This window comes from Aythya fuligula, chromosome 4 (assembly GCF_009819795.1).
Source record: "Aythya fuligula isolate bAytFul2 chromosome 4, bAytFul2.pri, whole genome shotgun sequence".
In the NCBI taxonomy this organism is placed as follows: domain Eukaryota; kingdom Metazoa; phylum Chordata; class Aves; order Anseriformes; family Anatidae; genus Aythya; species Aythya fuligula.
Window position 1 is genome coordinate 30,261,465 of NC_045562.1, and position 17,101 is coordinate 30,278,565.

The 17,101-nt window shown below is 36.1% G+C and overlaps 1 protein-coding gene across 6 annotated transcripts in view; it reads right to left on the minus strand.

Annotated features, from left to right (window-relative positions):
- Positions 1 to 17,101, minus strand: part of GRIA2 (glutamate ionotropic receptor AMPA type subunit 2) — a 90,574-nt gene that overhangs the window by 43,380 nt on the left and 30,093 nt on the right. For all 6 annotated transcript variants that reach the window (XM_032186065.1, XM_032186064.1, XM_032186063.1 and 3 more), the window contains exons 3-4: positions 7,715 to 7,954; positions 2,456 to 2,652 (exon numbers count right to left, since the gene is read on the minus strand). In XM_032186065.1, the coding sequence (XP_032041956.1) occupies positions 2,456 to 2,652; positions 7,715 to 7,954 (437 nt within the window). The remainder of the gene's footprint in view (positions 1 to 2,455; positions 2,653 to 7,714; positions 7,955 to 17,101) is intronic.

Here is a 17,101-nt window from a genome sequence, read left to right on the forward strand (position 1 = left end):
ACTGAAAGCCTGCCGCACTTCTCAGTAAAAAAACAGAGAAAAGGAAGAGAGATACTGATACTAAAGCTCCAGTTCAGAATAAATCTTGTAGCGAAGTAGGACCTGAAGAACCTCTTTTGCAGTTAGAGAAGCAAATGAGAAGGACACACAAAGATACTCAGAGGACAAAAAAACTCAGATACTGACAAAAATCTTTATTTGGAATAATGCTTCACTTTAGGTGATGACGAGATAGAGAAAGTTAATGGAGAATGAGTTTTTAGATTTTATTTTAGACTAGAGGAAAATTAAAACAGATTCACCGTATTATGTAAGGAAGGGAAGTCAAAGGATCAGCAGTTTAAGAATAAAGTACTCTAAGACCAGACCAAAACTCCAGGGGCTGACAGGTCTTGCAAAGAGAATCTCAATGCTAAATGCATCAGAGAATGCACTTAGTAGTTCAAGAGACTATATTCCAGAACATAGCAGAAAATTATTTTCATGAGAACAAATAACTGGAATTATGTTAAATTACCAGTGTGGCTGATCCACAAGTATCTAACACTCTTACGTGACTTAGAAAGCAGATAAGCAGAAACAGTTTATCCATCCACATGCTTTAGATGTGGCACAGGGGATAAAATGATAAAATCTAAGTTTCAGAAAAAAAAGAAAAGATTCACATCTATTAATGCACAATAAGAGCAAGAAAAATATCCTAGAGATGAAATCAAAAGAAGCAGCAGCCAAAGAATATCACAGGTTATTACTAAACAAAAAAGGAGAGTAAAACTGAATGGTAACTAAACCAAAGGGTTCTTGTCCTCAGAGCGGCAAAAGGAGAAACTGAAAAAAAATTACTCAGCCAAGCCTTCATATCAGGAAAGATATTATAATGAATATTAAGTATTTAATTTTAAAAGAACCTAGAGGATAATAGATGATAAACAGCCAGTACAGTCTTGTCAAAATCAAAGTATGTCAAGGCTTTTTTTTTTCTTCCATTCTCTGATATGATAGCCATCCTAATGGATAACGAGGAAGCAGCAGGTACAACGCATCTTGAGTTTAATAAGGCTTTCATCCTGTGTGACATCATTACAAGCTCTTAAGGGAATTTGTACATAAGTCACCATAAGGTAAGCAAACAACTGTTTGAAAAGCTGTAAGCAGTATTTCTGTCAAGCACAGCTCCGTTCAGTATACTTACTAATTACATGGAATTAATCAGTATTTTTTTAATCACGATATTTATTAATGAGAAGTCTGAAAATATGATTGTTTAAAAAAAAATCTGCAGATGCTAACAGAGAGAAGTTGCAAATGCTGTGAAGAACAGGATCAAATTTAAACTGATCCTGAAAATTAGACAATCATTTTGAATTCATATCCACAAACTGTAACAGAGAAAAATACAGTGAACTCCATTTGAATGCTGAAATACAATGCTCATTGCCTGAGCCTCAATTACTCATATTACCCTCATAGCAAAGACCAAAATAACAACCCCCTCAAAAAAGCTTCTAACTAATATCCACCTAAATACATCTACATTTAGCTAATATATCCCTACAGATGGTGTAAAAGGTCAAGCTTAAACAAACATGGAACTACCCTTATAATATTCCAATGTGCTCTGTATTAATAAAGAGGAAGCAAGATAAAGAGACAGCATGGAAAAGGACCTGCCTAGCCACTACTGTAGAGGTGGATATGGAGGTAACGCAAAATTTTGAATCCAAATGCTGTGATGCTGTTATAAAAAGAAAAAAAAAAAACAAAACAATAAAAAACACACAATTTTGACAAACAACCTATGTGGGGATGCAAAGAAGACATTTTTCTGTTCTGTTTAATGTTCTTAGGTCTTAGTTATGGAAGACAGCATCCAATTTTGGTTAAGACATTTTAAGATAGAGGCAAACTGAAGACAGACCCAAGGACAGTACAATAACAAAGAGCTTAGGAACATGAACAATGAAGAAAATTACATGAAAAAAGAGAAGCTGTTGAAACAGCCTTCTAAGATGTATAAGTTTTTTTTTTGGAAAAAAACATTAGAAACAGAAATCATTGTCTAGTGTAAGGCGTACTAAGCCTTAGTCATTGTATAGCTATATTTGTAATGCACCATATATAATAGCATACAAACTACATATATGTATACTACCTAGACAGACTGTAAAGTAACCTTAAAGAGATTTTATTATTCTTATTATTTTTTTTTAAAATTATCAGGATAGTGAACCATATGGGATGATCCAGATAGAATTATCCTGCCTTTGAGTAGAGTGAGAGATTATAGGATTTGTATGTTCTCTTTCTGTCCAATGTGTATGCAGTCCTCAAATCTGTCACTTCCCAAATGATGCATAACTACCAAAAACATAGGATCAACTGAAATGATGCTTACGTTGGTCTTGCTTATAGAATATATCTAATTGTCATTGCTGAAAAAATGAGAATAGCAAACCTGATCAACAATGTCGTTGACTTTATCACGCTCACAGTCCAAAATCACTCGCCTTTCCTTTTTTACCTCTAGATCTTGAAATAGTGAACGGTAAGTTTCATCTTTTCTGTCATTGTTAATATTTCCTACGTTGATAGCAGTCACTTGCCATTTCTTTTCAGCTGCAGAATCCAGCACAGCTTGCAATGTTGATAAGCCTAGCAATGCACAGGAAAAAAACAAACAATATGACTGATAAAGATTCAGGAATAACAAGCTTCTAAGAACGTGATTTATGAAATTAGTTATTTAAGATTTCACTGTTATTCATTTCACCTATCATATGTTGTTAGGACTCCTCAGAAATGAAGCTGTGTGTGTGCCCAAATTGTTCTTACTGAGTGAAACTTTACTTAAACCATTGGAAGGGATCAGGATAGAGCCTTGTAAGGACAATCTTTTGAATTTGCTTCAACATTTTTCAGAATGGGATTTTGCCAGTTCACTAATCCATTGCTGGAATTCTATAGACTGGGAAAGAGGTCTTCTAGGAGAAAAAACGATCCAATTATAGCAAGTGGATCAGTTATTTATTACAGAATGCTATTTAACTGTTCTGTACTTGTGAACCTATTTTAAACCCTGTTCTCACTGAGGCCTATGGCAAAATTCTCATGTCATGAAGTTATTATTTCTGTTGCCACACTCCCTGACTGTGAAAGAAAGCATTTCGATATATGTATTTTTCCATATAGATAAGCAGGCCCAGTGCCTGCAAGCAGTCTATAGAAGTTTGCTGCCATTTTATTCTTTGTGACATATTCCTGCCAGGAAGCTGTAGTCTCTGCACAGCTGAAATTGTCTGCAAAATATTGTAAAATCAGTGACAATTTTACATGACTGGTTTTCCTGTTCAAAGATTAAAGCACCAAGTATAAAAAAATAATTACTGCTAAAAAAGAGTTCCTGCTCTTCAACAAATACCTGTGTCCAACAGTAGAGCAACTTCAACTCGTTATGTTCAAATCCCTTCCAGAGAATTCTATAGATCTCTAGAGACAACAATTTTAAGGATAGCAGATAGTATTACAAAAAAAAAAAAGTCACCAAAGCTGTCAGACTATTTCTCACAATCCAACTGACATTTTTGATCATTCATCTCCCCTGAAACCACAGAACACCAGGAGTAATTTCTTTGAGACAAATTTCTGACTTGGTATGTAAAGGAAGCTTTATGGATAACCCTCATGAGAAATATTGGTGGTTATGACCATAAACATAGAAAGAAAGTGCTAAGAATCAATTTGTTTCATAGCAGATTGGTTGGTGTTTAGCAATTCAGCTTCGTAAGTGAAAATGGTAATAACATATAGCAATAAACAAGGCTGGTCATCAGCAAAGGAGGAAAATGGCAGGCTTCCAAAAACATAACTTCAATGATTATGTCAAGTAGGTCTGGCTTTTTGTACTGATTTTAAAGAAGACTGATATGAAGTTTCATATGTCACGCAACAAAATATTTTAAAATAATAGATCACTACATCCAAAGGCACATACAAACTGTTTATATATAAATATAAAGAGAAATGTAGACATCTGGTAAAAGGAAAAGATGAAAGATGTAGAGTGTACATTAGAACATTATAAAATACTAAAGTGGTTCCATACCTCAAAAAAAACATTCTTAATAGTAATTTCCTACTTTCACCTTTGTTAACTCTTTCAGAAGTTCATGCAATTTCTGCTATGCCAGATTGTTTATTTTTTCCCTGACAATATAAAACCCACTGTCAATTCTGGTGTTAGATTTATGGTTTTACTTCCTGAATTCTTGCATAAGTTTTTTACTCCAACTTCAGAAGGAAATGTCAAGGCATTTTCCAGAGTAAGTGACAACATCTTTATTATTGTGCAACTATATGATCCTAGAAAGTCATCTGCAACTTGTTAAGTGGCTGAATAACACTGCTTCCTAACATCAAGAATAAGTATTATAAAAGGGAAATGTTATTTTGGGAGGAAAGAATATAGTTCTTCTCAGAAAAAAAAAAAATATATTTTTGATGCATTAGCAATGAAAATGTCAATGCAGAACTAGTAGGAATAAAAAAGATAAAGGGAAACTATAAACTAACTTTCAGAAACAAATGCTTCTGAAAATGCAAATTCCTCTATCATATATGGATGTATAGCTATGTAGTGTGCTAAGTCCTGAGGGCTTTGTTTAAAAAGGGATGTTTTGTAGTCTCTTTTCACTTCCAATAAGCTAAATTTCATCATCCTTCATTGTAAAATGTAATGTTGGCTTATCTTCATTTGCATATTCAATGAAATATCACCTTTCGTTACTATTAGCAGTGAGGACCCTATCAACGATCTGATAAATTTTGCAGCACATATTATTGCTTTAGTTTGCATTTTGTTCCTGTGTTTAACAAATTTGTTTATTCCACACAGACAAAATAAAATAGAAAAAATAAACATCAACAAACTGAAATGGATCAGGCAAAGACACTTGAATCTTGAATCACTTGATTCATGTAACATGAATCACTCTTTCAGATCTTATTGAGTAGATTTCAGGTCCTCCAATCTGTCTTTGTATGTCTCCTCTAAGACAAAAAAATCTCAGGCATGAATTTAAGGGCTATTAATGTTCATGCTAGGGCAAAGGGTTCCTCTGATCTTCCATTTTTCCTTGGGACTTTTTTTTTTTTTTTTTTGAGCACCCTCTGCAGACCGGTCTTCTTGTTCTTCAGAGGTAGGAGAGTTGTCATCCTCATCCAATTTAGTTTATAGTTTACTGTGATGTCAATAACACAATGAAAAAAAAAAAAAAAAAAGAAATCTTTCACAGCAATACTTTTGTGGATGTGGAATTATTTGGATAGAGGTAAAGGAAGTGGGACTCTGCAGAGAAGAAAACTCTTAACAACAACTATTGCTGTTTTTGACTGCATGAATATTTCTGTTTGGGAACTGTGTGTTCCTGAACCTCTTGTGGTTATGATGAGACAAACTTAATTCAGTGAGCTCTGAAATGAAGGACTGAATAGAGGCCGAGTGAATTAGTGATTCTGTTACAAACAGAAACCTCCAATAATGTCATTACTTTTTCCAAACTGCACTGTTTAGTACTGGCAACACAAAGAAAGTAAGGAGGATAAAGGATGCAGTCACATTAAATGACATCAAGTGACATATTAAACCAGCAATAGCTTTGACACGCATATACTGAACGGCCTCACTTCTTATAGACAGGAAAAGATAGGAAATTGTCCCGCACTTCATCTAGTCAGCCTCTAACCATTGAGGAGCTGTAAAAGTAGCAATAAATTATTCTTTTGGAATAAGTCATTAAACTAATTTCTATTCGATTTCATGGAAACCATGAAGTCTATCTTTTATCTCACTCCTGGAGGAGGAAGTATCTCAAATTATACTTAATTCCTTAAATATACAACACAAACACTTATGCAAAAGTGGTGGAAGTGTGGACCCTGTATATTCAGGATCTGCTGTCGGAGTTGCTGCCTACACACTGCTCAACTCTGCAGGTTAGCCTTGTGTGGGAGCACTGAGGAGCAATGATTTACTCAGCATAAAGGTAGGAGTTTTATGCCTTGGAGTTCATTATCGCTGGGGTGCCTTGCCATAATTAAAGCATACAAATAAGAAAAAAAAAAGGCATAACCAAAAGGTGACTATAAGCAACAATTTCATGCTGTTATTCCTGACCAGATTCAGCCAGTGCAGCAACAAGGTGGTTTTCAGAATTTACTAAATATAAATCACATGCAGGTCATGTACTGCACACTGCTAGCTGATTGACAGAGGCTAAGCAACTAGCTTCACATCTGCCCTTTCTAAAAAGGCAGTGAATGTTTCTGATTCTAATGTGAATTTGGAAAGGATCTACCACAGAAATGAGCTTAAGGTTCATCATCACACATTACATTATGGTTGGAGGCTATATGCCTGCTTTAGTTTTTCTTATTTCAGGGCTCAGAACAGTGATAGAGAACTGTTTTTAAGAGGTACCTTCAGCTTTTCTGAAGAACACTGGATAAAATGTCATCAAAAAGAAGAGAATCTAATGTCACCCCATAATTTAATAAACTATGGTGTGACAATATGAAATTAATCATCCTTCAAATCCAGCAGAATCTTACCATTTAATGTGCATTTAATTCTGACCAATGAACATGCAGATGAGCCACTAAATAGCCTTTTTAAAGAGAAGAGTTGAAGAAAATAAGTTAGCAAAGGGCTACTAGATAAGGAGAACTCAAAAAAACAGAATGAGTTCCGTTGGAATTCCAAATGGAATTCCAGAAAGGGTAGTCATAACAAAATGCTTTACAATGTTTCTTCTCAGAAAACTAGTATACCACAATTTTCAAGTAATTTTTCCCAGTTCATAAACTGTTACGCTATTATTACAACAGCCATAAGGGCATAATACTTGTGGAAGCTGTATCCTGGAGTAAGTTGCCTACAAACAGATGATTTGTGTTTATTAAAAAAAAAAAAACAAAAAAAACCCACACATCTAATCTTAACAGTGGAGAGAAATTTGAGTATCTGTCGAAGGTAGTCTCCAAAGGAGCAGGGACTGCATCCAAGATTCTTGTTTGCTTTGTGTCCAACTATTGATTTTGAATGTTGTTTGGAGTGAATCTGTGCTAGTAGACTGTCCTTGGTGTTCCCCAACTCTGTTGAAATACAGCTGAAGTACAACACAACTCAGAGGTGGTAATTAGGCATCCAGTACCTGGAGTCCCAACAGGGAGTTCAGGCAGTCAGCTGCAGTGGCAGTGTGAAAGCTAGCTGTTTGGTAAAATGAATGGTCTCACAGGCTTACTGATGTTTATGTTTGATTCTGTAGTTTTAAATACTTGGCATGCAACTCAAAAGTTAAGTGTAGATGATGAGCAACATGTTACATGCAAAAACATCCTAGCATTTTTATTAGCTTTTCATTTTTAAATCTTTAAAAAGATGATTCTTTAAAAAGAAAAAAATCATAGGAACCGTTTTACATATGAGTAATCTCTCATTACTTATCAGCATGCATGCTATTCTATTAATGCAAAATGTAATAATTTCATTCTCATATAAACAATTTTGTATTCTTTACTAAAAACTCGTTTCTAAACCTAAGTTTGTATTTGCTGCATGTAGGTATTCCTGTCCTCCTCTAAGACTGATTCAGTATTTCAGTGAGATACATGTATATCTAGCAAACAGAATACAGGGAAAAAAAGTACCATATCTCACCTCTGTCACTGTCATACAAATATGCAAACTTGGTCCACTGATAGTATTCAATCAAGCTAAGAAGAGCTCCCTTGAGGTCAGGTCTCATCTGAATGACAAATGGATGTGTTCCATCTGTTGGGAAGCTTGGAGTTATGAAGGAGACATGAAGAGTCCCACAGAATGATGTTATGGTATTTACAGACTTCTTGTCATAGAATCCAAAAATAGCAAAGACTCCTCTTGAAAACTGGGAGCAGACTGGGAGGGAAAAAGAAAAACAGTTAGGTGGGAGATTTTTTTTTTTTCAAAAAAATTATTGAAAATTCTATCACATATTTGAGAAATAATGAAGTTGTCTAATCACATACCAGGAGAAAACAATAATACCCTGCTAGGGAGATAATTTGTTAGTATTATCACTTAGTAATATAAAACTTCCACTAAAAAATAAATTCAGAGATGTATTTCTCATTCCTAGAAAATTTAGAAATAAAAGTTACAAAGTTATTCTTAAATTCAACTTATACAATAAAGAATAGCGGTATAAACATTATGGCAGCTGCAATTTATAAAATGAGTCATGACCACACGTACTATCTCAGAAACAGATAACTTTTTGTCATTAAAAATAAATTGACTCTGAGATCAAGCCTCCTTGAACTTTTTTGCAAAATACTGTAAACATTTTTCTATTCAGGAAAGATAAAGTGAGAACTAGAAGCAAATATCTTAATAGCAGAAAAGAAGTTTCTGATTTGCTTTAAACCCCCTGATTTTCAGGCATTATTATAATTCCTGCATTTTTGGACTCAGCAAAAGCTGGTCTTTCTGGATGACGCTTGCAGTCATGCTGCACAAAGAATAACCTCATAGATGTAAATAATATGCTGATTCCTCTGATTCCTCTTTTTTTTTTTTTAAATCACTTGAGACAATTCAAGCCAATTGATGAATGCTGCTGATCACTGCAGCCTGTAAAAGAGCTAGTTCTTCTAGGTCAGCCTGCTCTTTGACAATTCAGGTTATACTACTGCCTAGGTTTTAAAAGCAGAACAGACTAAGGAAAAAAACAACACTGATTAATTCTGAGATATCACCTATGCATTCTTTGGTTTGCATATTGTCACCTTGAACAAGAGACAGACCCTCCTAGAGAAAACATCTAGTCAGCCTCATTGCAATCCCTGCTACACCTGGCCTGCTGATAGATATAAATCACTATGTCACTGAGGCTAATTTTGCCTAGTGCACCAATCCTTGAATATGATTCATTGATAAGGGCAGAAATGAGTTGAATTTTTTTTTTTTAATTTCTAAGATTTGAATGCTAACCAGTATTTTCTCTTTTAGAAGTTAATCACATTATTATTAAAAAAGACACGCCTTTGTACCTGTTATTATTAATTTCTATTCTCTTCTCATGATTTTGTTTATCTACCTTTGCTCCACAGTCATCTCTTACCATAATTATTCCTATACTCCTATATTCCTATATATTCCAATTAAAAGTATCTGAACAGCATGAGGGAAATTCTGGGTCCGCCAGTTTCAACAGTTATTTCCTATTAACTTTAATTAGGTCAGAATTTCACCTCAGGTGAGAGAACACAAATGATGGAAAAAACCTGACGAATAATACCCCTTTACAAAAACACACTGCAGGTATTCCAGAGTGAGAGTACAAGATGGTCAGATCTCTTCCACTTTAAATGCAAATCCTTACATAAAGTTGCAATATTTATCTTGAATGTTTATTAAGGGTATAGCTGCTCCTTGTAGAACAAAGGCTTCTGAAAAAAAAAAAGCTGTTAATTTTCTGGATAGCTTTTCTGTTTAAGTTACTCCAAGTCCTTGTTCTATCCCAAATCACAGTGCTCTTGCTGAGACAAAAACAACACATTACCTCCCCACACACTCGTCAGCAATTGTTTTCCACCCACAGCAATGCCTAAATACTTTCTGAACTTGCTACACTCCAAGTGTTAATGTCGCATATCCCACCTTCAAACATGCATATTAGAATTAACCACCAGTTTACACCTGGATCCCTAGACAAGAAGACTTGGCCACCAGCACTCTACAGCAAGATTTTGTGTTAAACTACTTTAATGCCATGTGTGACAGAAACAATGACGCTGTCATCTCAGGATTGCTGAAGAATAAAGAAGCGTTATGCCAGTACTGCTGACTCCCAGGATGCTATTACATCTCCTGTCACAGGTTGCGTTTTGTCATTCACCAGCCAGTGGTCTTAAGCATAGATGAAATAATGCTGCATACCAGAAACTTGGAAAAACACAGACAGGGTCTTTCCAGAAGTACCCATGCCACTCCTATTAGAAGCAAGCCTGAGTATTTGGAGCCCCATACTCCAGTCTCCATCTCAGTTCCTCCCCTCATCATTCCCTCCCCTTTCTGATATAGGGGAGATCTGGACCCATCAGGCCTTGCCCAAACATTTTTGGGGTAATGAAGGTCAATCTGGCCCATGTTTGAGTTAAGGTTTCCAAGGTGGCAGGTTTCCAAGGTGGCTGCTGCTTGGAGACTGTTGGGGCATCACTCCGCCTGTGGGAGGGGGCATGTGACTGCCTTCCCATCACTTGTTTTTCTCTTCCCTTCATTTATCAATGTCTGTATCTGCACCCACTAGTTTTCACACTTTGTCTCTCCCTATTCTCTTCTGTCTGCTGTGGGTGGGAGTGAGCCAGCAGCTCTGTTGGTGCTTGGCTACCAGTTAAGGCCAACCCAGGACAGGGCAGGTGTTATCCCACCTTCCACATACAGGACAAAGCTTTAAATAAATACCACTGGCCTGTGCTTGAACGGGTGAAGGAGCTCTGTACCCTTTCCACGATACAAATACGCAACCACCATACTTACTCTTCAGTAAAGACCTGCTTTTTCTTTCAAAGTGAATGCCCACCCTGACAGAGCATGAACTTGCAGCACCTCTTGCAGCACGAACTTGCAGCAGTAGTTACTGCTTATTGACAAAACAGCTTCCTTGGATTAGCACAGCAAGCAGCTCTCTGCTTACACCTGGTCTTTACACCTTTACACCTAGTACATCAGTCTATACATGTTATGTGTGAACCGGGGAAGGTGAGTGATGTCCCCTTGATCCTCCCTCCCACACCAAAAGACAAATACGTTACACCACCTCTAGCTGAGTAAGTGATGTTGCTGCAGTTCCACTTCCAGCAGTAGCAGCTTAAAAGCTGAATTCCACAACATGTGTACTCAATCCCTACCAGTATTAAGATACAAGCAAAAACATTCTGTATTTTTAAAATGGTTAAGAAAAATGCACCACAGACATGAACTTTCATTTAATTCAAACAAGGCTGCCTGCATGCGAAAACAAAACTTTCTAACACAAATCTTGAAAGTAAGGACACAATGCACACTTCCAAATATTAAGTTATATCAATTACCAGAAAATCAGCATCAGCTTTAAAAGTTCATCAGCAGTGATCAGTGTTATGGCTGAACACTGAACATCATCAGTGCTAGTCTTCCCAGATGGGAAATTCCCATTAATAATCAGTGAGAGGGCACCCATGCAATGTAATAAAAGCTTGTTTGAAAATAAGCATTTAGACAGTTAGAAGACAAATTCTTGCAAATGTTTTGGGTCATTTGGTCTCTGAGGGCAGGAGGGAAAGGAAGGGAGGGTATTTCTAAATATGTAACAATGATCTAGTGAATAATGCTGAATGTGTAGTTCTTTTGGGCAGGATTGCCACCTTAGATTAAGTCTACAGTCATTCTTATTGCTGGAAGATGTTAGTTTTTCAATAGTGAATCACAAGCAGTTCACAGTTATTAGATTACAAAAACTCATGATGATTAGGACTCATAAACCATCGAAACATTAAGGATATATTTAATCAGAGACATCAGAAACAACAGCCAGGATTAATTTCTTTCAAGCTCTTCTATTTCAGCTGTTACTTTTGGGGTTTGTTGTCCTTTCTAGAAATAGTCATTGGCCTACTTAGCAAGAGAACAAGAATAAAATATGCCAGTTTTGTGACAACTTTCCTAGAGACACTTGCTTAGACTGGCAAGTATTTGGGAATTATGAAAAACAGGGTAGATAATTAAAGTTACCTGAAAAGTGTTATGTAAGAGTTCTCATTGCTCCTCTATTAACTAATAAGCAAAGACCTATTTTGCCCTTGTATTCCAGAACACTGAAAGTGTATCTTAGTCTCTCCCAAATGCTAAAGCCTTGATTTGTTAAAAAAGTTTATGCCTGGGATGAGAAATAAATGCCTTGTCAAAGGAGGGCCAAAACTACTTCACAGAATTCACTTGTGCAATTACTCCATTGATAACTACATTAACTACAGTTATAACTTCACCTGTTGCTGCTTAGGCCTTCTTTTCACCACGATGTATTCATAGCTTTCTTTCTTTAATACCTTCTCCATTATGCTATTCTGATTTGTCTATTAATTCTGTAAGTGGGATAACCTAATATTTAGCCATGGCCATTACTATCTCTCCAAAAACAAAGATATAAGCAACAATCATTCTTTGCCACCCATCAATGAGCATATTTCTGTGATTTTTATACCTCATATAAAGAGACTCATATTAAGACTCAAGAAGTGTCAACTAAAGGGTACATCTGAAAATTCAAAATACAAAAACAACTGCAAATATAATTAGCTTTACATTATGAAGTGATCATCCCAGTTTAGGAATGACAGACATTCATTTTTGTAGTGACTAAATAATTGAATCTTTAGAGGCATAAAAATCACTTTGAAATAGTTGTATTTGAATTCATAGGTTTAAAACCTATTCCTAATCATTTTTTTTAAGCAAAGATTTCCTCTCCAAAGGGGCAGTAACAAACCCAATCATTGTTACATTCAAATACAAAGAAATTGGAAAAAGAAAGCTAGGAAAATGATTACTCATTAAACTTAATTATTAACTTATTAAAAGAAATGTCTCACAGTATTTTACCATACCTTCATGCAGGTAAAGATATAACTCTTAAGATTCTTCTAACACTTCCAATAACTTCTGTATTTGTAAATTCACTTTCATGCTCAGTCTCTGTCCAAAGGTGAAAGTTTTGAATGACTGAGAAGCTATTTGCCATTCACTGCTTAGATTTTAAATGCTCTTAACATGAAGGTGGCTTCACATGTTATTCTGTTACAGTATTATACATACTATATATATGTATACTATAATACAGTGTTATACTATAATACAGTGTTATACATACAACAGTATATAGTTATTTTACTATAGTGCTAACAAAACTGTTCTAATACTAATATAGGGAAATAAGTCTTCAGCACATATTATTTAATCACATCCAATCATTCTCTTACTTTTAAGGGAAAGAAACTACAGCACTAGTGTGAAGCAACCATCAGGCATAGCCTCTGCAAAAGAGGAGCAACACAAAGGAGTGCTTGCTGGCCTGGGAAGATGACAGATGAGTCGGAAGCAGCCAGGAACAGGACAGAAATCGAATGCCCAGTTGTTTATTTCAGCCTCTGAAAGGGGACTTTAAGAACAGACAGCAGCAAGGAACCACAAACAATAGATTGAACAATAGTAGCAAAAAAAAAAAAAAAAAAAAAGAACTACAGCTGCCAGAAGAATTCACATATGATTGAAACTGCATCAGAAATTCATTATGAGAATAAAAAAGTATGTATTGCTTCCAAAGCCATTTAGAAAATTGCAGCATAGCAGAAAGCACACTGTATGCACTTTTATAGACTACACAATTTTTTCTGTAGGGGTGTTCCATATAGTCTCCATGGTCTCTTTTACACATTCAGATTATTCTACTGCATTCTAGACACAAGCGGTAAATTTCTACTCAGAAGACTGAATGAAGAATAGGGAATCACTTAAGTCCATCTAAATTGCTATCTGGAACCATGGAAGAGTATGCATTTAACAGCATTACTTGAGATGCAGATAAGTTTTTCCAGGGGCATGGCAGGCTAACCAAAAATCAGGAAGACATAGCTCCCCAAGGCTCAAAGAAAAGCATAATAACCAAAAGATGAGATGATAGGCCAAAGCTTCATTCTAGAATTCAATACAATAAAACATGGACAAAGAAAACAAAGGCTGGCATTTTAAAGTCCTAAGGTATACTTTAGCAAAGCTGAGAGGCAAATCAATGCCAATTAAAAAATCAGTGGCAATCAGAACTGGAAATAGGCTATATTTCTGGATAACAAAACAACAATAAAAAGACATTTCTTTATGTCCTCCTTTATTATGTTTTAAACCCAGCACCAAGTAGATTTTATTTTTTTTATATTTATATTTTTTTATATTTTATTATGGATTTTTATTTTATTTTTCAGCATGTAAGAAAATACGCATGGCTGAAATCACAGTCATTCAATACTGATCCAAACTGTGTCCTCTTTGCAGGCTGTACATAAATACATTCTGGTAAAATATAACAAAAGTAAACTTCACTTGGACAGACGAGTATCAAATGAGATTGAGATCACACTGTGTTGGGTCTGTCTGAGCTGGAGTCACAAAAAAGGAATGGACTCAGTGATGAGTTCCTCATCTGCACATTCTGTGTAAAAGCACGAAGCACAGCTTCGAGCAGCAGCTAGGCCACTAAAGAAGCAATCCATAACAGACAGGAGGCCTCTGTTTTGCACAGACTAGGAAGGAAATTCTCACAGCCTTAGAAAGCAAAGAAAGCAAAATTTATATCCTGAATCTGGAATGTTAGTAGAGGACAGTTATGGCACAGCAGGCACCAATGATGCTTCTCCACCTTTTCTGGAAAATATGTGGCCTTCAGTTACTTACTGTGACCTGAAATATTTGGAGATTGTGTGACCGAATGGAACTTTCTGCACCATGTTATTAGCAAAAGAGGCTTTGATCATTGTGCAAAGTTAGAGTCAAAACCTGGGCTGCTGCAGTGCAAAACCAACTCAGAGACCAGGAGAGGCAAATTAATTTATTTCATCCAGTCAATCATGCTTCACACTGAGAAAAGAAACTTTGTGCCAATATGGGATATTTTAGGCAAGTACAAAAAAGCCTTCAAGAAGTTAGGGGCCATCTGTTAGAAAAGTACATGATCGTATGGCACAGCTTCTCTATATGCTAATGCTGCAATAATGAAGGTGGTAAATAAACATCATGTTCAGATTGAAACAACAGGTCAGAAAAAGCAGTCTGTTTCAATGACAGTTGCATTTAATTACATATTGCTTGGCAGTGCACTGTAAGCATTTTAAAATCTTTTTCATTGCTATGACAATTACCATGATGCAAAAGAAATCATTGCAAACACCACCGAAAGAACTATGATAAAACAATTATGCTTTTATGAATAAAATAAGATCTCTGTAATAAAATCAAAATGTAACACAAGTCTTCTTGCGAAGAAATTGCCCACAATCCAAGGAATCCTTACATAGCTCTTCCCAGAGCTGTTAGGATGCTAGTGTATTCATCTAAATCACCATTTCTAGCAGCCGAAGGGGGTTACAATGCTTCCTGATCCCTGAATCTGGTGACCTGGAAACTCTGTTGAGTAACAGAAATGTAATTTTATCTTGTCTCCAAAACACAGGACATTCTTCAGGATGCTTCTCTACACTGCCTCACTTCATTGTCTCCTCCCACCCCTCCCAAATAAAATGCATGCTATTTCCACTTGATGAAATTTAACTTTCATTTACTTGTTTCCTTCAGATCTAAAAATTCACCTTACAAATCTGTCTGCCTTTGTCATTGTAGTTGGGAAAAGGTATAAACACAACCTTTCAGTAACATAAAACTTGTCATTTTTCAGTGTCCAGCAAAGTATTACCTCCTAGATGTAGGGAGCCAGTAATCAAATCTAAGAGGAAGCTACTGGCTTTTTTGGCTTGCCACACTGTAAGCCATGGAGAAATCAGCTCTTTCAGAGTTAAGAAAGTTTAAGAGTTCTTAGTCTGCGCAATCAGAGTAATTCTACTGAATGTAATGGATCCAATATGATTTCCCCCTACTGAAAATGTGGTTCTCCATTTTCAGCATGACAATTTTCAGAAACGTTTCAAACCAGAAATGTTACGTACTCATCTCCTCTTCCCCTTAATCAGTTCTGTTGAACGCATCCCTTTTCTGCACTTCATTAAACTAATCATCATCCAGTTCCCATGAAAATTGTATATTTGAAAACTTGTAAAAGGATTTGGAAAAGGATAAATCCAGCTTGGTAGGTCCAACTACGTTTTATTAGAATGCCTGCAGATAGCTATTCAATTTATGAAAATTGTTTTCCTGTTCTTAAGCTAGAAGGGCCAACAGTCACTACTTAGATTGTGTCGTCTTGCTCAACAACACCCTATGCCATCTAAAAGGAATCACGGGTTCAACACTGAGTCCCTCTGTTACAGGACAAGGATAGGTATGGGAAAAGACCCTGAGGCTGTCTTCTAAAAGGAAGGCAGGAAGGAATCAGCATGAGTCTTATGGAAACTGCTAGAATGAATAAAGAGGATTTCCTGAGGCAAGGAAGGTATAGCTGAAAATATGTAAGAGATCTGTTACTCTCAGAAGACTTCATACTATAGTTTTAAAGGAATAAATTGTTATTTTCCAACTGGTCAATTGTGACCTGCAATACACATTCTGAGGAAAAGTCGGAAGTTTAGTCCTAGACATTTATTACTTATATATCTCCCTGAAATGTTGCAACTGGGAGCCTACCTCAACCACACAATACGCTGCAGTCTACACCTTGTCACTTCTGCACAGCTAGCACTGCAGGATCCAGCTTTACTGTGACTTGCTGTTATTCCTTCCTACAGTCTCTGTCCCCCCAGATGGCTGAACCTGATTTTAAAATAAAACAGATAACTGGAAATTTTGGCATAAGATACCTTTGCACAGAAGATCTTACACAAACTAATGGTTAATGTAATAATAAGCAAGCCTCATGAGACCTCAGTTCCCTGCCTAACAACTTTTACCCCCTCATAGCAAAACCTGTGGCTCTCTTCCACCTGGAACAACTTCCATCCTATAATGTTGCAACCTAAATCACTCACCCACAACAAAGGGTCAGTTACACTTGCATACGATGTTTTTCCCCCTGATTTTTCAGGCTGTAGTTCCCTATACAATATTCATTCCCTGTAATGTTACAGGTTTATGACATTCACTGGGATAATTAGCTGCTTAACTAACTGCCAGGCTTTATTTGGATTTACAAATGGTTTAAAACTCATCATTTAAAACACATCTTCCTACCTGCATGCCTTATTTTTCCAATGTGTGTTGAAATAACAGAAGCGTTGTTTATTTGTAGTACTGGTATCTGAAGTACTCAAATACCAGTCAATAAACATTATTAGTAAAGCAAATCAGAAATACAGTGAAATCCTCCTA